The 20,786-nt window shown below is 46.7% G+C and overlaps 1 protein-coding gene across 1 annotated transcript in view; it reads left to right on the top strand.

The window, feature by feature from the left end:
- The window catches only part of EHBP1 (EH domain binding protein 1), a 527,871-nt gene that overhangs the window by 312,188 nt on the left and 194,897 nt on the right, over nt 1–20,786 (top strand). The window contains 2 exon segments of the mRNA XM_060230596.1: nt 19,358–19,536; nt 20,190–20,238. Of these exon segments, the coding sequence (XP_060086579.1) occupies nt 19,358–19,536; nt 20,190–20,238 (228 nt within the window).

Consider the following 20,786-nt stretch of genomic DNA (forward strand, 5'->3'; position numbering starts at 1 on the left):
GGAAGGGCTCCCAGTGTCCTGGCCCCACTAGTGGATCTCCTCATGGTACCTGGTTTTTTGGCCACTGTGTGACAGGGTGTTGGACTGGGTGGGCCATTGGCCTGATCCAACATGGCTTCTCTTATGTTCTTATGAGTGTTGGACTGGATGGGCCATTACCCTGATCCAACATGGCTTCTCTTATGTTCTTATGTGACACAGAGTGTTGGACTGGGTGGGCCATTGGCCTGATCCAACATGGCTTCTCTTATGTTCTTATGTGACACAGAGTGTTGGACTGCGTGGGCCATTGGCCTGATCCAACATGGCTTCTCTTATATTCTTATGTGAAACAGAATGTTGGACTGGATGGGCCATTGGCCTGATCCATCATGGCTTCTCTTATGTTCTTATGTGACACAGAGTGTTGGACTGGGTGGGCCATTGGCCTGATCCAACATGGCTTCTCTTATGTTCCTATGAGGCTAGCAAAGCTCCTTGTCTCCTGCATTTAGGGTTGCCAAGTCCAATTCAAGAAATATCTGGGGACTTTGGGGGTGGAGCCAGAAGACTTTGGGGGTGGAGCCAGGAGCAAGGGGGTGACAAGCAGGATTGAACTCCAAAGGGAGTTCTGGCCATCACATTTCAAAGGACCACACACACACCTTTTTGAATGCCTTCTTTCCATAGGAAATAATGAAGGATAGGGGCACCTTCTTTTGGGGCTCATGGAATTGGACCCCCTGGTCCAATCCTTTTGAAACTTTGGGGGTATTTTGGGGAGAGGTACTGGATGCTATACTGAAAATTTGGTGCCTCTATCTCAAAAACCAGCCCCCCCCTCGCCAAGCCCAAGATACCCTTGGATCAATTTCTCATTATTTCCTATGGGAATAAGTCTCCATAGGAAATAATAGAGTTTCCAGCAGACTTTTCCCTCCCCTCCCCCCGCTTTCTGGTGACCTTGAAGCGAGGGATGGTCTCCAAACTGGGGGATCCCCTGCCCCCACCTGGGGATTGGCAACCCTATCTGCATTCAGTGTGCTGGCATTTCTCTAGCATAGATAAGCCTTCTTTAGAGAAGGACATTTTGAAATAGGGGTGGTTTTAACAAGCCATCTCATCATATACTTCAGGGGTGGGGAACCTTTTTTCTGCCAAGGGCCATATGGATATTTATGACATCATTCGTGGGCCATGAAAAATTATCAACTTAAAGAACAGTGCTCCACCAAGGGAGAATGATTCAGGCCAGCAAAATTAATGCAAATAATTGTTTTTCTATTTGGAGTCATGTGGGGAGAGCCTAATCTAGCACACACGCGCACGCACACACACACACACACACACACGGCCCGCCACCGTAGGCAAATGCATAGGTCCAGGGCTTTTTGTAGAAAAAGCTCAGCAGGAACTCAGTAGCATATTAGACCACATCCCCTAATATTAGCTTATTAGGTCACACACTCATTAGCATATTAGGCCACACCCTCTGGGATAATCAAGTGCAAACTGAACTGTGACGGTAACTTTTCCAGGCCCCGCAGCAATTCTGGCCGGCCAGCCAGGCCCCAGGGAGGCTGCCGCACAGTACATCTGGGCCCTGTGATCCCTTCCTGGCCCTGGGGAGGCTGCTGCACAGTGAGGCTGGGCCCCACGATCCTCGCTGGCCAGCCAGGCCCCAGAGAGGCTGCCACATGGCTCGATCCCCGAGGGCCTAGCAATCCCCGAGGGCCACACCAAGTGACCTCAAGGGCCGCATTCGGCCCCTGGGACAGAGGTTCCCCACCCCTGATATACTTTCACATGTGGTACAAGTTGCCTTATGGGTTTGAATCTAGAGATATGACAGCCTGGAAATTTGGAATTATTTTAAGTAAGGTGGGAAATGGAATATTTGGGGACAAATGAAGAAAAAGCTGTCAGGGTTTTCTTTTCCTTCCTTCTTCTTATGAGGTGGGCTTTTGTAGACAAGCTGTTAAAATGTTCTCTTGTGTTCTTACGTACTCGAATAATGATCTTAGTCTGCTGCAACAAGGGGACTGGATAGCCCAGGCTAGCCTGACCTTAGCAGATCTCGAAAACTAAGTCGGGTCAGCCCTTGTTACAGGCCCCCTGAGGCAGAACCCCGATGCGCACCCTCCCACAGTTCATTTTTCACGCACAGGCATTCAGTCATCACGCCGGCACTCCGCACATCCCCTCAGCAGTGTTTACCGAGTTCAGCAGGCGCTGAGTACAAAAAACGCTGTTTTTTCTTGGCTTTAAAGGGTCGGGGGAGCTCCCCTGCCCCTTACAGCCAAGAAAAAAAACGCTGGCACTTCCCCTCAGCAGTGCTTGCTGCATTTGGCAGGGGCTTTGGACGAGAAGCGCTGTTTTCTTCTTGGCTTTAAGGGCAGGAGAACTCCCCCGGCCCCTTAAAGCGAAGAAAAAACGGTTGGCACTTCCCCTCAGCAGCGCTTGCCGAGTTTGGCGGGAGCCGCAGATGAGAGGCACTGTTTTTTCTTGGCGTTAAGGCAGGGGTGTCAAACTCATTTGTTATGAGGGCCAGATCTGACATAAATGAGACCTTGTTTGTCCGGGCCATGTCAGGCTGGGCCATGTGTGTTCCTATTTAAGATTAGGTAGCAGAGATATAAATTTTATAAAGGACACAGACAAACACAAGTAAAGTTTTTTTTTTAAAAAAAGTTTAAACATGTTTAAAACATTAGCACTCGATCTTAAAGGTGCTTCCTTTGTATCTTTCCCATGGGATCCGGGGAACTGGGCAAAGGAAGCTCTGGCTCTTTCCTTCCTTTCCTAGGGGATTAGGAGAAGGAAGAGCCTCGGCCAATGGAGAAAATAGAGGTTTTGCTCTGTAGCTCTGCTGTGCGATTGAGCAAGCCTGGCAAAGCAAGCTGTGATGGAGAAGGAAGCAGAGAGGGAGAAGGAAGCAGAGGACAGTGAGTTGCTCGGGGGCCTGATTCGGCCCCCGGGCCGCATGTTTGACTCCCCTGCTTTAAGGGGTTGGGGGATCTCCCCTGGCCCCTTAAAGCATGGCTCGTCTAATTTGGAGGGTGCTGCAGATGGGAAGCGAGGCTTGGGCAGGGGGTGCCCATCCTTCACCCTTGCTGGGAGCTGGCGCCTAGGTATTGGCCTAATTTGCCTACTCCCACCCGGCCCTCCCAAGCCGCAGTCTCCCTTCTGATTTCGTGGTTAGGAAAGAGCAGTCGCTTATCGGGGCGTCTTGAAGAATAAATTTGATTGCCATCTTCCATTCCACGCCGCGGAGTTTTTGGATTAACCCTCTTATCTTTGTTGTTTTTCATAGGCCTTTGATATATTGATTTGGAGTCAAGGGTTATGGAGGCCCCCTCCCCTTTAACCTGAGCCCGTGTAACGCTGATAAAGTTCTGCTGAGATATATGAAATAAATGAAAATCTAGAGTGATAGCCAATGGCCCTAAATCCTCCGACTCTGGTGTCAAGCCTTGGTGCCACGTGGCAGTAATTCCCTTAACCTTTCAGTTTGGAATGAGTTATTCCTGGCAAGACAGGAGCGTATTTAGGGTTGTAAAAATCCCCGAGAGCAGGGGTGGCCAAACTGTGGCTCTTTCACACATACTGTGCAGCTCTTGAAGCCTCCACTGCCCCATCGGCTGGCTTGAAGAAGGCGTTTGTCTCTTTGAATCACTTCTCCAAGCCAAGCCAGCCGGTGGCTTGCAGAATGCATTTAAAGTTAAAGTTGCTTTCTTTCTCCTTCCTTCCTTCCTTCCCTCCCTCTCTCCCTCCCTCCCTTAAACATCTGGCATTTATTCTATGTGGCCCTTACGTTAAGCAAGTTTGGCCATCCCTCCCCTAGAGCAACATCCGTCCAACTTGGTCTTGAGTCAAACCCTGGCTATGTTGGAAGCAAGAGGATCAAGCGTAGTCCTTTTTCTTCTGTCGATAGAATATGTAGTCCCTCACAAGCTACCCCATGGGCCTGACCAAGAGTGGAATTTTAGCAGGAGCTCCTTTGCATATTAGGCCGCACCCCCTGATGTTGCCAATCCACCAAGAGCTTACCAAAAAGGAGCCTTGTAAGCTCTTGGACGATTGGCTGCATGTCAAAACATTAGAGGTAAAGCAAATCTTGATAGTAAGCATTTTTTGAAATGACATTATGATTTGTCAGGTACTCCACTATGGGGTACCAAAGAGCTTGAAATTTCTGTTGATAAGGTCCTAGATTTGGCCTTAAGGCATTATTTGAGATCTTAAGAACATAAGAGAAGCAATGTTGAATCAGGCCAATGGCCCATCCAGTCCAACACTCTGTGTCACATAAGAACATAAGAGAAGCCATGTTGGATCAGGCCAATGGCCCATCCAGTCCAACACTCTGTGTCACATAAGAGAAGCCATGTTGAATCAGGCCAATGGCCCATCCAGTCCAAAACTCTGTGTCACATAAGAACATAAGAGAAACAAATGTTGGATCAGGCCAGTGGCCCCTCTAGTCTAACACTCTGAATTACATAAGAACATAAGAGAAGCCATGTTGGATCAGGCCAGTGGCCCCTCCAGTCCAACACTCTGAATCACATAAGAACATAAGAGAAGCCATGTTGGATCAGGCCAATGGCCCATCCAGTCCAACACTCTGTGTCACATAAGAACATAAGAGAAGCCATGTTGGATCAGGCCAGTGGCCCCTCAAGTCCAACACTCTAGATCACATAAGAACATAAGAGAAGCCATGTTGGATCAGGCCAGTCGCCCATCCAGTCCAACACTCTGTGTCACACAGTGGCCAAAAAAATTATATATATGGACCTCTGCTCCATATTTTTATCTAACCCCCTCTTGAAACTGTCCATGCTTGTAGCCACCACCACCTCCTGTGGCAGTGAATTCCACATATTAATCACCCTTTGGGTGAAGAAGTATTTCCTTTTATCCATTTTAACCTGACTGCTCAGCAATTTCATCGAATGCCCACGAGTTCTCGTATTGTGAGAAAGGGAGAAAAGTATTTCTTTCTCTACTTTCTCCATCCCATGCATTATCTTGTAAACCTCTATCATGTCACCCCGCAGTCGACATTTCTCCAAGCTAAAGAGATCTTGCCATACACTAAAGATTCCCAGAGTTTATTTTGCCATTGTTGGATTGCAAGAGATTCTTTGTCTCTCCATTTTGTGGCTACCCCTTGTCTAGTAGTAGACAATAAATATGAAATTAAGGTAAAGGTTACGGTAATTTGTTACCAGAAAAGGAAGGCAAGTAAGCTAAAAGAACTGATTCGGGTAGGTCTGGGACTTGAAGTCCAGTTATAATATGGATATCAGACAAAACTTGTTTCCAAAAATCCCTGATAAGCGGACAGTACCACCAGCAATGCATGAAATCATTTAACTGTATTTATTGTTTGAAGTTTTGAACGGATTGTTAGCTGCCCTGAGTCCGCTTGCAGAGAGGGCGGGATAGAATTTAAAGGTAATAAATAAATAATGAGTCTGAGACCATATTTATCCCCCAAAAGAGAAAGGCCTCTGAACGTAAGGCCGATGCCCCTAAAAGGTTTTCTTATCATCGTCACTTGTGTGTGAATTTAAGAGAGCTCCCTCTGTTTCTTGATGGCACATGGAGGCGAGGTGGACTTAGTAAGTTAGGTACCTGCGTAACTCTTCTTAATTCTTGTTGTTGATGTATTTGGCGCATGCTCCTCTGAGACGGCACAAAACAGAAGATTTGAGCAGGTCCTTTGGAGAGGCAGCTTAAAATTCTGAATAAATAAAAATCCCCACCCACTAGGAAGAGGCTCACAGTACAGTACTTGTCTTGCCTGTAAAATGGGCTGATATGTAACGTGTGTGTGTAAAGTACCATCACGTTTCAGCCAACTTACAGCGACCTCAGCAAGTATTTTCCAAGACAGGCAAGAAGCAGAGGTGGTCTGTTGTTGCCTTTCTCTGCAGAGCCTTCCTTGGTGGCCTTCCATCCAAGCACCAACTTAATGGAGACCCAGCAAGGGACTTTCAAGGCAAGAGAGAAGCAGAGGTGGTTGGCCATTGCCTTTCTCTGCAGAGCCTTCCTTGGTGACCTTCCATCCAAGTACCAACTTAATGGAGACCCATCAAGGGACTTTCAAGGCAAGAGAGAAGCAGAGGTGGTTGGCCATTGCCTTACTCTGCAGAGCCTTCCTTGGTGACCTTCCATCCAAGTACCAACTTAATGGAGACCCATCAAGGAACTTTCAAGGCAAGAGAGAAGCAGAGGTGGTTGGCCATTGCCTTACTCTGCAGAGCCTTCCTTAGTGGCCATCCATCCAAGTACCAACTTAATGGAGACCCATCAAGGAACTTTCAAGGCAAGAGAGAAGCAGAGGTGGTTGGCCATTGCCTTACTCTGCAGAGCCTTCCTTAGTGGCCTTCCATCTAAGTACCAACTTAATGGAGACCCATCAAGGGACTTTCAAGGCAAGAGAGAAGCAGAGGTGGTTGGCCATGGTCTTCCTCTGCAGAGCCTTCCTTAGTGGCCTTCCATCCAAGTACCAACTTAATGGAGACCCATCAAGGGACTTTCAAGGCAAGAGAGAAGCAGAGGTGGTTGGCCATGGTCTTCCTCTGCAGAGCCTTTCTTGGCGTTCTCCCATCCAAGTACCAACTTAATGGAGACCCATCAAGGGACTTTCAAGGCAAGAGAGAAGCAGAGGTAGTTGGCCATTTCCTTCCTCTGCAGAGCCTTCCTTGGTGACCTTCCATCCAAGTACCAACTTAATGGAGACCCATCAAGGGACTTTCAAGGCAAGGGAGAAGCAGAGGTGGCTGGCCTTTGCTTTCCTCTACAAAATCTTCCTTGGACATCTTCATCCACTGACCTTGCTCAAGTTTCCAAGATCAGGCTACACCATGCTGTCTTCCCTCCGATACATAACCTACCAATGTTATAATACTGCATTTGGGGTACATTCACACAAGCTCAGGAGTTGGAACAAACTTGCTTAATGCAAGAGCCACATAGAATAATCAGATGTTTGAGAGCCACAAGACATGAACGTCAGATGTATGAGAGTCGCAAGTCAGAAAGGCAGGCAGGCAAATAGACGGGGGAGGTGGAGGTGGAAAGAAAGCAACTTTAAATTCATTCTCCAAGCTGCTGGCTGGCTTGGCTTGCAGAAGTGATTTAAAGAGAGACAAATGCCTTCTCCAAGACAGCTGACAGGTGGTGGGGACTTTGAGAGCCACACAATATGGACAGTGGCTCAGTGGTAGAGCATCTGCTTGGCAAGCAGAAGGTCCCAGGTTCAATCCCCGGCAACTCCAACTAAAAAGGGTCCAGGCAAGTGAGTGTGAAAAACCTCAGCTTGAGACCCTGGAGAGCCGCTGCCAGTCTGAGTAGACAATACTGACTTTGATGGACCGGAGGTCTGATTCAGTATAAGGCAGCTTCATATGTTCATATGTTCTTCATATGTTCATAATATGCAAGAAAGAGCCACATGTGGCTCCCGAGCCACAGTTTGGCCACCCCTGGGAGCAGGGATTTTTTAGCAGGAACTTATTTGCATATTAGGCCATGCCTCCCTGGTGTAGCCAATCCTCTCAAGAGCTTACAGTAGGCCCTGTACTAAGAGCCCTGTAAGCTCTTGGTGGATTGGCTACATCAGGAGTGTGTGACCAAATATGAAAAGGAATTCCTGCTACAAGAAAAGCCTTGGCTAAGAATAATTATGACTTTCTGGGAGGAGAAATTGGCTGTCCAGAGCTTCAATTCTTCAGTGTTCTAGCCTCTGTGGTTGTATGCGATTTGAGTGCCCTACCTTGAAGCTTGTAACTTTACATCCTGCTCAACATTTTTTTGTTGTTTTTTTGTGCCTGGCTCATTTGTTCCAATAAATTCTATAGGCTAATCCAATCTTTCTGTTATCCTAGAGAAAGATCTATACCTCCTGGGTCACCTGTTGACCTTACGCTTCACCTGTCGACCTTGTGCTTCATTATCTCCCCCGAAACTAAACTGCAGTTGAGATAGAGCACTAATCACTTTTGTGCGACTGCGTTTGAGTTCTGCGCTGTGAGCCTGTCCGCAAGCTTGTGTTTGTTTTGTTCATTTTGTGTTCCTTTTTTATATATATATATTGCATAGCAGCTTGTATTTTTCAAGCTGGATCTGTGTAAAGTTCTGAAGAGTCTTGGAGGCTGTTGCTAAAGGTAAAGGTAGTCCCCTGTGCAAGCACCAGTCGTTTTCAACTCTGGGGTGACGTCACAGCACGCCGTTTTCCCAGCAGACTTTTTTTACGGGGTGGTTTGCCATTGCCTTCCCCAGTCACCTACACTTTCCCCCCAGCAAGCTGGGGACTCACGTTGCCGACCTTGGAAGGATGGAAGGCTGAGTCAACCTGGAACCGGCTACCTGAACCCAGCTTCCGCCGGGATTGAACTCAGGTCGTGAGCAGAGAGTTCGGACTGCAGTACTGCTGCTTTACCACTCTGCACCTCGGGGCTCTTAGGCTGTTGCTTTTTGTTGTTGTTCAGTCTCACAGTTGAGTCCGACTCTTTGTGATCCCGTGGACAAAGTCACGCCAGGCCCTCCTGTCTTCCACCATCCTCCGAAGTCTGCTCAAATTTGTGTTTGTTACATCAGTAACGCTGTCCAGCCATCTCATCTTTTGCCGTCCCCTTCTTCTTTTGCCTTCTGTCTTTCCCAGCATCAGGGTCTTCTCCAGGGAGAGCTCCCTTCTCATTGGGTGGCCAAAGTATTGGAGCTTCAGCTTCAGCCTCTGACCTTCCAGGGAACAGTCTGGGTTGATTTCCCTTAGGACTGACTGATTGGATCTTCTTGCAGTCCAAGGGACTCTCAAGAGTCTTCTCCAGTAAGTGCTCCCTTCTCATTGGGTGGCCAAAGTATTGGAGCTTCAGCTTCAGCCTCTGACCTTCCAGGGAACAGTCTGGGTTGATTTCCCTTAGGACTGACTGATTGGATCTTCTTGCAGTCCAAGGGACTCTCAAGAGTCTTCTCCAGTGAGTGCTCCCTTCTCATTGGGTGCCCAAAGTATTTGAGCTTCAGCTTCAGCATCTGACCTTCCATCAAATTTTGCTCATTCACCATATCGTTTGATCAGTTCTGTAGCTCTGTGGGCTTGATAGTAGCACTGCGTATACCTCCCCAAGTAACCTGTGACTAACCGACTAATCCAGTTTAATTGAAAACACTTGGATTTAAGGAGACTAAGATGGGAATCCTAGCCTCACTTGGGAGTAAGCCTTGCCTCTTGAATTGTCATTCGGAGGAGAGCACTGTCAATATGCTTAGTGTTTTGCTTAACTTTATTGCAGCTTAATAGCGTTCAAAAGCCAATCCTCCAAGAACTTACAGGGCTCTTCTCACAGGGACTACTGTAAGTTCCGGGAGGATTGGCTACATCAGGGGTGTGTGGCCTAATATGCAAAGGAGCTCCTGCTACCAAAAAAAAGCCCTGCTTCTACCTAACTGTATTTACCAAGCGAATGAAAAGATGTTTCTTGTATGTGACTGACAGCTGGCACTCCATGGTGTTGTGAAGGTTTCACACTGTCTCCTAAACCTGTCAGATCCCTGTATTGTGTCATCTATTACATCAGCGTCTGAACATCAAAAAACTGATAGAATGGTTTTTTTAAAAAAAAAACAGTTTAGTTGAACTAAAATTATATCCATTTAACACCTTCCCTTGATAAACAATTATAAGCTTAAACGTAAGCCATTTGAAGTAATAAAATATTTTCTTTTTAGTTGCAAGTTGTAGCTTTAGGCACATGCCAATCAGAAGAATGTGGAGGACAAGTGAAAAAAAAAGACTTAGATGTCTGAAATTAGTGAGGCCTACTTATTTAAATATTCTTATCTCTCCCATGTATTTCTCCCATACTGAGAAAGCCGCTTACAGAGTACAAATAAACAATAGACATTATCAGGGCTTTTTTTTGTAGCAGGAACTTTGCATATTAGGCCACACCCCCTTGATGTAGCCAATCCTCCAAGAGCTTACAGGGCACTTAGTACAGGGCCTACTGTAAGCTCCAGGAGGATTGGCTACATCAGGGGTGTGTGGCCTAATATGAAAAGTTCCTGCAACAAAAAAAAAGCCCTGGACATTATACAACTCAACAGGTCCTCAGTTGAACTTAAAGGAAGTCATAAGGCTCTGGTATGTGGCCCACCCAAGATCACAGGCTAAGGGCTAAAGGCCTATTGGCTTATAGTATAACCTCACTCGTCCAGCCAAGCATATGCTTCAAATTACCTGCAAAAAAAGGTAAAGACAGATGCTCAGCCCACGTTTGATTCATCTGGCTTAGATGTTGCTGGTTCTCTCGTGAGGTAAGGGGGGCTGTGATCCAAAGCACATACAGACCAGAGTTTCCAGAAGCAGACCACTGGTATTCCAAAAGATCTCTTCTCGAAATAGAGTCAAGCGGCATCCAGGCCTGCCTTGTATCCTCTCTGTGCATCATTAGAAGGCTGCGGGCTTAAGAGAGAATCGTCTTGACTGGGCAGTCAATTTAGTTCTCCCCCAACGTTTGATTGTTTGCCTGGAAGTGTCTGATGAAGGGAGCTTTGGCTCCCAAAAGCTTACATTCCCCCCCCCCCAAAAAAAATCTTGTTTGTCTCCATTAGCCAGGGAGAGATGATTCCCTTAAGTTGTCTGGGAAACATGATAAAGGGGGGAAGAAACAGGCATGAGGTCTGTAAAATGCTGGCCCCGAATATTTGTAGAAGTATTTTAGTCCCGAATAGTGTTTTAGCCAAGAATCCCGAATACCATTCAGATACCCTTATATACCCCCAAAAATACCAACAAGGTATTTTTCAAGTATATATTCGAACCAGATATATGCAAGTGTATGTTCCTATCTAGATCCTATACTTTGTGTCTGCTTGTATAGCACACAGTTCTCTGTAATAATTCCCCGTGTTGCCCCACCCACAGAAAAGTACAGGATCCCAGTCTTTATGACATACACAGTCAAGGTATTAAAAATGTAATTTTGCCGTGGATTATATGGAAGTCAATTAAACAAAATGGAGGAGAGCGTCTTCATCTGGTAAGTAGAAATTTACGCCGAAATTGTATCTTTATGAGTTCCATCTGTCGTTGTGGACTTGAAATCACCCTACTATTTCCAGGCCTATATGAAATCTCTCTCTCTCTCTCTCGGCTTGGCTTCGCGAACGAAGATCTAAGAAGGGTGCAATAGTCCACGTTTACTGCAGGCTCGCTGGTGGCTGACAAGACCAATGTGGGACAGGCAGGTCCGGCCACAGCGGCTGCAGGGAAAAGTCTGATTTAGGGTTGGTCCTGTAGCAGTGCGATTCTTCCTCAATCTCCTTTTGTCCTCAAGACCAGCTATGCGTGTGTTCTCAAAGGAAGAGACAGCCTGGTGGATGGTGTGCCTCCATGCTTTGCGATCTGAGGCTAGGTCAGACCACTGGTGATGGTTGATGTGACAGGTGCTAAGGGATTTCTTCAAGGAGTCCTTGTACCTCTTCTTTGGTGCCCCTCTATTTCGATGGCCGGTGGAGAGTTCGCCATACAGGGCAATCTTGGGAAGGCGGTGGTTTTCCATCCTAGAAATATGCCCTGCCCAGCGCAGCTGCGTCTTCAACAGCAGTGCCTCGATGCTGGTAACCTCTGCCCGCTTGAGGACTTCAGTGTTGGTCACAAAGTCACTCCAGTGGATGTTGAGGATGGTGCGAAGGCAGCGCTGATGAAAGCGCTCAAGGAGTCGCAGGTGATGACGGTATAAAACCCACGATTCGGAGCCATAGATGAGGGTTGTCATCACAACCGCTTTGTAAACATTGATCTTTGTGCCTTTTTTCAGATGCTTGTTGCTCCACACTCTTTTGTGCAGTCGGCCAAATGCACGGTTTGCCTTTGCCAGCCTGTTGTCAATCTCCTTGTCGATCTTGGCATCTGAGGAGATGATGCACCCCAGGTAGCTGAACTGCTGGACTGTCTTCAGAACTGATTCACCCACAGTGATACAGGGAGGGTGATAATCTTCCTGGGGTGCAGGCTGGTGGAGAACTTCTGTCTTCTTCAGACTAACTTCTAGGCCGAATAGCTTGGCAGCCTCTGCAAAGCAGGACGTCATATGCTGCAGAGCTGATACCGAGTGGGAGACGAGTGCAGCATCATCAGCAAACAGTAGCTCTCGGATGAGTTTTTCCATTGTCTTGGAGTGTGCCTTTAGTCGCCTCAGGTTGAACAGGCTGAATAGTGTCAAGGTGTCTTTGAGCTTCAGAAACCCATAAACTGTATTAAGCACACTTCCTATGTTCCCGTCATTTGTTATTTATTTCCCAGACCTCGCAATATAAGAATTTCCAATGGACGTGCGCAAGCTCTTAGTCTTACAAGAAGTCAGTCTTCAGATCATAGCCCATACGTAGAGCTCAATTTTCTGTTGTAATCCACTCAAAGACACACAAAGTTGTAACTTTTTAGTCCGCTTTCTTGTGTATAAATCACTTCCGTTGATGATTTGAAAAGCAGTCATTTGTTATGTATCTACAAATCTTGTGTAACTTTTCATAATGTTGGAGGAGAACCAGGGGTGGAATTCTAGCAGGAACTCCTTTGCATATTAGGCCACACAGGGGTGGAATTCTAGCAGGAGCTCCTTTGCATATTAGGCCACATACCCCTGATGTATCCAATCCTCCTGGAGCTTACAAAAAAGAGCCTGGTAAACTCTTAGAGGACTGGCTGCATCAGGGGTGTATGGCCTAATGTGCAAAGGAGCTCCTGCTAGAATTCCACCCCTGCTTACAACAGAGATACAAATGTGGCAAATGCTGATATTTTGTAGGACTAAACTCAAAATTTTTGTGTGGGTTCCTCCCCCCGACAAACATTTTTGGTAGTGTTAAAAACTTCCTTCCATTTTTGTTTCAATTGTTAGCACTTGGTGTGAAGCTGATTTACACCTAGATCTCATGGCCATAGCCGGGGCCTTTTTTCTGGAAAAAGATGTGCTGGAACTCTCAAGAGGGAAATGAAGGAGAAACACAGGGGTGCCCCTCATGAGCTTTTAAACATTTTTTTTTTGAGAATTTTGTTTCCACAAAGAGGTTCCGGGACACTGCGTTCCCTCAGAACGAAAACTCTGGTCATAGCCTTTTATTTACATGACGTGTGTGTCGTGCTTCTTAGGACTGGGGTACCAGTCTCATTAACTTCAGTTAAGAGCCAGTGTGGTTTGTAGGTTGAGGTGTTGGACTAGAATCTGTTAGACTCAAGTTTGAATCCCTGCTCAGCCATAGAAACTCACTGGGTGACCTTGGGCTAGCACCACACTCTCAGCCTAACCCTTCTTCACAGGGTTCTTGTGAGGAGAAAAATGGAGGGAAGGAGAACAGTGTGACCTACTTTGGGTCCCTGTTGGGGAGAAAGGAGGGAGGGTATAAATGAAGTAAATTATTTTTATGCAGATAAGTTTTCACTGGATTTCTATAATTAAACTATGACAGGGCTGTAAGTTATCCAGTATGGTTTACTGCAGGGGTGTCAAACATGCAGTCCGAGGGCCAAAGCAGGCTCCTATCAGGCCCCCGAGCAACTGGCTGTCGTCTGCTTCCTTCTCCCTATATCTTGCTTCCTTCTGCATAACAGCTTGCTTTGCCAGGCTTGCTCAATCGCACAGGAGCTACAGAGCAAAACCTCTATTTTCTTCATTGGCTGAGGCTGCTCCGTTGGGGAGGAAGGGGGGGGAGGAAGAGCTTGTTTTTTCCAGGCTCTCTCAATCACACTGCAAAGCTACTGAGCCAAGTCTCTCTCCCTTCTATTGGCTGAGGCTCTTCTCCCTCCCCCCCCCCCTCCTGGGGAAGGAAGGAAAGAGCCAGAGCTTCCTTTGCCTGGTTCCTTGGATCCCATGGGAGAAATACAAGACCAAAAAATGCTAACGTTTTAAGCATGTTTTAAATTTTTATAAATATACTTAATTGTGTTTGTCTGTATCCTTTATAAAGTTTCTATCTGTGCTACCTAATCTTAAATAGGTACACACATGGTCCGGCCCAACCTGACACGATCTGGCCCCTCAAGGTCTCATTTATGTCAAATCTGGCCCTCATAACAAATGAGTTCAACACCCCTGGTTTACTGGCTATAGAACCAGACTGTGTTCAAGAATCCAAACATGCGCCTCAGCCATGAAGCTCAGTGTTCCTGCTTGTGAGACTTTGGGGCTAGAGCACAACTGAAACATAGGCCATGGTTGACTTTGACCGGATCCAAGCGGGCTGTGTTATGAAAGCGCGACATCACTTGGTCCTACCCCATGCCGTCATGCGGCCTTTCTTCATGAGTTTGAAGGAGTTCCTAGGATGCTGAGGACCTCAAACAGATGGGAAGAAGGTAGCCATCTTGTGTAAATTGCGGCTTGCAAGCCCTTGCAGCCTCAGTATGCCTTGTCTAGGGAAGAGAGAGAGATTTTAACCCTTCAGCCTCCATTTGGTTTTTATTCTTTGTAATCTCGCTCTCTGCTTTGTTGTTTAAAAAAAATGTTCCTGGTTTCTGTGCCTCTTAATAGCTTGCCTAAAAATTGCCACCTGCTCACATGGAGATCAACAGTGCCTGTTGAGTCATTAACAGCACAATCCGGGGGGGGGGGGGGGGGGGCGGAAAGTCTTTTGGGAGCAGACGAGCCGCTACGTGGGTCCAGGAAGGGTTTGCGTATGACTGGTGCTGCCACAGTGGAGGGGAGTTACATGCACGGGGGGCCGCCAGAGTACCACTCCGCCTGAGGGCAACGGCACCTGAGGGCTGTGCCCAAGTGTGGGCGGAAGTGAGGTGGAATGTGGGATTCAGGCAAAGGAGGGGGTGGAGTTGGGGGCGTGGCCAGGCTTAGGTAGCTTCCTGAGCAGTTTGGGCCATGACACCCCCCCCCCAAGAGGCACAATGTTACACCTGCAAAAACAGCGGCGTGTCCCATAGGCACTCGTTGAAACCAAAAACAAAGGCCGCTTCCGCCACTGCAGAAGCTCGCAAACACCTTAGGGAGCAGCGTGATTGCCTCGCCAATCCCCTCGTGCCTCAGGCTGACGAGACCCCTCCCCAGCACCCAATCGTGGTCTCCCCCCTCCTAGAAATACTTCCACTCTGGCGTCGCACAACTCAGTTGTTAGGGACAGCTTCGCGTGGTGGGAAGTCTGCTGGCGAGCTCTCAGCCATACAGACTTAGAGTGAGGAACAGGCAGGCACGTTGGTGACGGGTTTTGCACTGCGCAGTTGCTTTGACAGTATCTTTGACTTGCGAGGAGGAGAGAGAGGTCTCTCCCCTGGGGCTAACTACTCTTGTTTCCAGGTCTCCACAGGTTCTGGGCTCCCAGAGGCTCTGCATGCGAGGACTGTTGCCCATTGCTGGGTAAGTTCCACTGTCTCCCCCCCCCCCATTCTCCCCCTCCTCTCACTCTCGACTGCTCGGTGTGTGAGCATCTCTGGCACTTGAACCCAGCAGTGGGCTCCAGCAGGGGGCATTTGCTGACCCCGCTACCCTGTGCTGCTGCCTGCTCCCTTCCCTTTGTCTGCCCTCTGCCGCTTTCCCAACCCCTGGCAGGACATGGGGGGGTGTGGCAGTTGCTCCATTGTGGGGAGGTGCGTCAGAGACTGTCCCTTTAAGAGAGCGCCTGGCTGAAATGCAGCCTGCTCTTCCAGCCGCCCCTGCAGGTGGTGTTGATCTCTGTCTCCATTTTGCAGGTGGGACTCCAACACAGAAGTTTCCACGTGTGTCACTCCGTCACCCCCCCCCACTCCCTCAGCTGTTTCTGCCTGCCTCTCTGAATGGAGCCCCGCCCATAGCGAGTCTGCCCACCGCACACCAGGAAGACTGTTGCACTCTGTTCCGGGAAAATAGAGTCTGAGCTGTGCCCTCTGTTGTCTCTCCTGTTTGGCATCTGCTGCACGTTCCCTGAGCAACCCCTCCCCCCATCAATGGCCTCTCCAAGGGAATGCCTGGGAGGGTGGGCAGACTTGGTTTGGGGGGGGGGGGGAACGGTCTATGAGCCACCACGCTGCCCCCCGTGTGGCTGGACAGGGGAGGGGAGTGCTGCCCCTCAGCCTGCCTGGGCTGACAGCCTACCCGACCCCACAGGGCTGTTGTGCACAGGGCACTAAGGTGGTGCTGCTGAAGTGGATGCATGCCCAGCGGCTCGCGCTCTGAGTTCTGCGGCCCCCAGAGGAGGTGTTCCTTGCATATAGCAGGGGGCAGCAACAGGGCAACATCGGGGGGGGGGGGTTCCGGGGGGGTGTCTTTTGGACTTGGTCTGGCCGCTCCCAGACACACATTCTAGCCATTGTCTCGGACAGTGAACTCCTGCACTTGGTACTTCCTGCTTGTCTGCGCAAGCCTCTGCCTGCATGCTTGCCATTGGCAGAGTCTCTGACAGCAGGAGGGAGTGAGGGGATTGACAGCCTCTCAGGCGCAGGCTTTCTACCCCCTCGCCCAGTCACGTGCAACGGGCTGGCCAATCCCGTGGTCCTGCGCGAGCTTGTGCCTCCCCCACCCCGGCAGTGGGCCAATGGCATGCGCCTGGGCGGAATCACCATGGCGACAGGTTCTTTCTTGCTCGTCGGGCCGCTCTCCCCCTCCAAGTGTGGCATAACGTCTCCCCTTTGGAAGCCGACTGTGGCCACCGATGCTAGTTCTGCACTTGAGCGCAGCTACACGGCGATTCTCTGGATTGGGCTGTAAATTGTTGATGAGAGCTGGAAATGTTGGTATGGTGCACACTGAGAGCCAGTTTGGTGTAGTGGTTAAGTGTGTGGACTCTTATCTGGGAGAACCGGGTTTGATTCCCCATTCCTCCGCTTGCACCTGCTGGAATGGCCTTGGGTCAGCCATAGCTCTCTTATCTGGGAGAACCGGGTTTGATTCCCCACTCCTCCGCATGCAGCTGCTGGAATGGCCTTGGGTCAGCCAGAGCTCTCTTATCTGGGAGAACCGGGTTTGATTCCCCACTCCTCTACTTGCAGCTGCTGGAATGGCCCTGGGTCAACCATAGCTATCACTGGAGTTGTCCTTGAAAGGGCAGCTGCTGTGAGAGCCCTCTCAGCCCCACCCACCTCACAGAGTGTCCGTTGTGGGGGGAGAAGATATAGCAAGCCACTCTGAGTCTCTGATTCAGAGAGAAGGGTGAGGTATAATCTGCAGTCTTCTTCTTCATTGTACACCCCCATCTTATACTAACCTACCTCACAGGGTCCTTATGAAAGTAAGGTATAAACTGCCGATACCTTTAAAGAACAAGTGAGACAAAACCATTAAAAAGTACTTCAAATATCATCATTTCCTGTTCCTTTTTATTTTCTTATTATCTACAAAAGCGTTTCGTCTGCAATATGTTTTGTCACACCCATTAGTCTATCCATGAATAAATCCATTAACATCTCCAGAGTTTGGCCTGATTTTTATTTAAGGATCCCTTTTCAGCATCCTTATCCTAGGAACACACAAGCATTAACTCTTAAAACAACAGCAAAATACACTTTAGGCATCTAGCAAATCGTTTGGCATCTCTCTCTGCACTGCTGAAGGGTGTACCAATTAGATCCTATCTTTTTGCCTTATCTGTTAGGTCTATTTGTGCAATCATGCCTTATTTGTCTAACAGTCAATAAAAATGAGAAATTACCTTTGTGGTATTCCTTACAGTGACTGTAATGCCTTCTGCCACGAGCTCTAAAAACATAAATCAGAATAAGGCTGACATTTTAATTGCTAAGCACTGGCACGTTTTAGTCAAACGGGGGCATCGTTGGCCTTTCCGAAATAGGCAGCCAGAGAGGACTGTTCATAAACTTGTACTGTTGAGAAATAAAATTCAATTTGTGACTGTGTATTTTTAACCTTTGATTGTGACATTCCCTGGGAGTTTGGCTTTGTGTGTGTGTGTGTGTGTGTGTGTGTATACCAAAATATTTTTGAAGCCGAATAATCATGTTCATGGTTTTTTTTTTCTTCCTCCCGCAGTAGTGCTTGAGATTTTTTAATGTATTCCCTTTTATATATTTTATTAATTTTTTTGAAAAAATACAAGTTAATATCAGTATTAATATTCATATGCAATTAATTAATCTTATGGAATCGGGTTATAAACCAGCATAAATACTTACATACATACAGTAAAATATTGAGTAAAGATTTTAAGTTATATATAGATATATCCAGATATGTAGACCATTTTCTATCCAAGGAGAGAGGTCAAGATGAAAACAAAGTTAAAATTAAGGCAATAATTCCTGTATCAAACACAGTCAATCTAATTGAACCCATATTATCATTAAACTATTAATTATGCATTGCTATGAATTCTTAACTACCTAAATATTTCTATGCAAACTATTGCAGGTTATTTCAAAAATTACTATCGGGTAATTACAATTAGGTGCGATCCACGACTAGCACAGTAAAAGAAAAAGAAGGTAGAAAAAAAGAGAAATAAAAAAGTATTAGTAAAAAGAAAAGAAACAAAAAACCCCCAAAATTGAAGGAAAATATTACAAACTTATAGGTAGAGAAGATCAAGATATTCCAGTTTGTGTGGTTGAGTGTCATTTGCTGTAATGAACTCAATAAAAGGAAACCATTTCTCTGTGAATTTCATATCCCATTATAATTTTGATTTGTTGCAAAATCTCATGCCAGAATGAATTCCTATTGAATAGCTTTCCCCATTTAAATTCATGTAAGAAATATTTTTAACCTCCCCCAAAAAATTTAAGAAATCTTTTGTGCGAAAGCCAGGGATTTGCATTTTGTCGAATGCACGAAGCTGAGCGAGCAAATGTTGATGTATTAAAGTATTTTTATCGTCGTACTCCAGTTGCGTGTACTCGTTATGGTTTCGTTTTCATAGCATCACAACTCTTGTTCTCATATTGTGCTGCAGCTGAACGTCCCAACTTCTGGTACACTTTGCTTGGGGAGAGCTGGAACGCTCTTTGTTGTTATAAACGCAAAGGTTTTAACTGGCAGGAAGCCTTCCCAGGACTGTGTGTTGAATCAAGGGTGCGTAACATGAACTACTGACGATGCAGCAAATATGCCTTGGAGTCTTAAAGAACTTTATTTCCCTGTTTCTCTCCGGGTAGTTCTTGGCCTGTTCTTGTGTACAGGGTTGGAATCTTGTATATCCCAACCTTCAGAGACAAGTGCCTAAAGGCTAAGTCTGTAGATAATGACTCGAGATTTGTGTCTTTTTCCAAGTTGTAGCGATTGTAAACTGACAGCTTTGAAGGACCTCAACCGACATCAAAGGATGCAAATCGTCTAGTTAGGTCAATTAATGTTAATTCCTGTCTCCCATGAAATTCTTTAATGCTTTTTTCTTTTTCTTCCTTTCTTTTTCTGATTTTTTTTTCCAGCCAAGCCCAATCCCAAGTCCCATTTTGGGGAGGAAGCCAAATGCCAGTCAGTCATTGCTCGCTTGGTGCAAAGAAGTTACAAAAAACTACAGGGGAGTAAAAATCACAAATTTCACCACCTCCTGGCGAAATGGGTTGTCTTTCTGTGCTATATTGCACCATTTTAGGCCCGATCTGATGTAAGTAAGAAACTTCTCGCTAAATTGTGCTAAAACCAAACATGCTGTTTTATGAATCCAGCTTTATTTCTTGGAATATGTCCATTCATTTTTCCTATTTTTAACATGTAACCATACTACGAGAGGTAGCAGAGACTGTGAAATGGTCCATACTTGTGCGGCCTTGCTGGTACTTTCCTCTGCCCCAACTCCCCCTTTCTCCTTCATAAAGTTTCCCCCCCCCCCCTTCTTAACTTCATTCAAATAACAGGCTCAGGAACTATTACAAAAATTATGTTGTGTTGAAATGAGACCACTAAGCTGATAGTTCTTGTACAATGACAACGGAGGATTACCTTGTGGTAAATTTGGTGGTCGGAGCCACCTTCATGTACCCTGCCATAATTTTGGTTTTTGGTTTTTTTTCCTTTTTTTAGATGAAAAGCTTCAGGCAGTGAAAGATGCAGACTGTGTATTTATATTGATTGATTGATTCTTTTAATTTTCTGCACTGTTAGTTTTGTGGATTGGATTGCGGTGAAATTGCTAGTTACTGTATGATGCTGTTTTTATGCTGCTATCTTTTTAAAGATAGTGGTCTGTTTTTTTTAAAAAAAAAATGGTTGCTTTTATCAAAATACCGTACATACCCAATGTGTCATTCTCTCCCTCAGTGATTACAAGTCCCTGAATCCTCAAGATATTAAAGAGAACAACAAAAAGGTAAGGACCAAAGATATTGCTTCAATTTTTGGATCACTGCAGGTTTTTATTAATTTTGAGGTTGTGAAGCTGAGTGTGGAGCACAGGAGGTTTTGAGTCTCCCCCGGTTCAAATTAGATGCAGTATTGACTGTAGTTTGTTATGTTTTTTAACACTGGCAACAAGTGCCATGTTGGCATTAGAGTTTAATGTTTATGTAGCTTACATAGCTCTGACCTGAACGGCCCAGGCTAGCCAGATCTCAGAAGCTCAGCCCTGGTTAGCATTTGGATGGGGGCAGGGGTCATTTTGTAGAAAAATAGGTGGTGGAGCTCATCCAGGGATTGTTATGCAGCTGCACCTACTATTCAATGGACAAGGAGGTTGGACTCTCAGAAAGGAGGAGGTGGAACTCTCAGAAAGGTTCAGGAGCTGTGCTCCTGTGAGCTCCCACTGAATCCGAGGTCTGGACGGGGGACCACCAAAGAAGCCCAGGGTTTCTACACAGAGGAAGGCAACAGTAAACTATCTCTGAACTTCTCTTGCTTTGAAAACCCACAAGTCAGCTG

Source organism: Heteronotia binoei, chromosome 1, assembly GCF_032191835.1.
Source record: "Heteronotia binoei isolate CCM8104 ecotype False Entrance Well chromosome 1, APGP_CSIRO_Hbin_v1, whole genome shotgun sequence".
Lineage (NCBI taxonomy): Eukaryota > Metazoa > Chordata > Lepidosauria > Squamata > Gekkonidae > Heteronotia > Heteronotia binoei.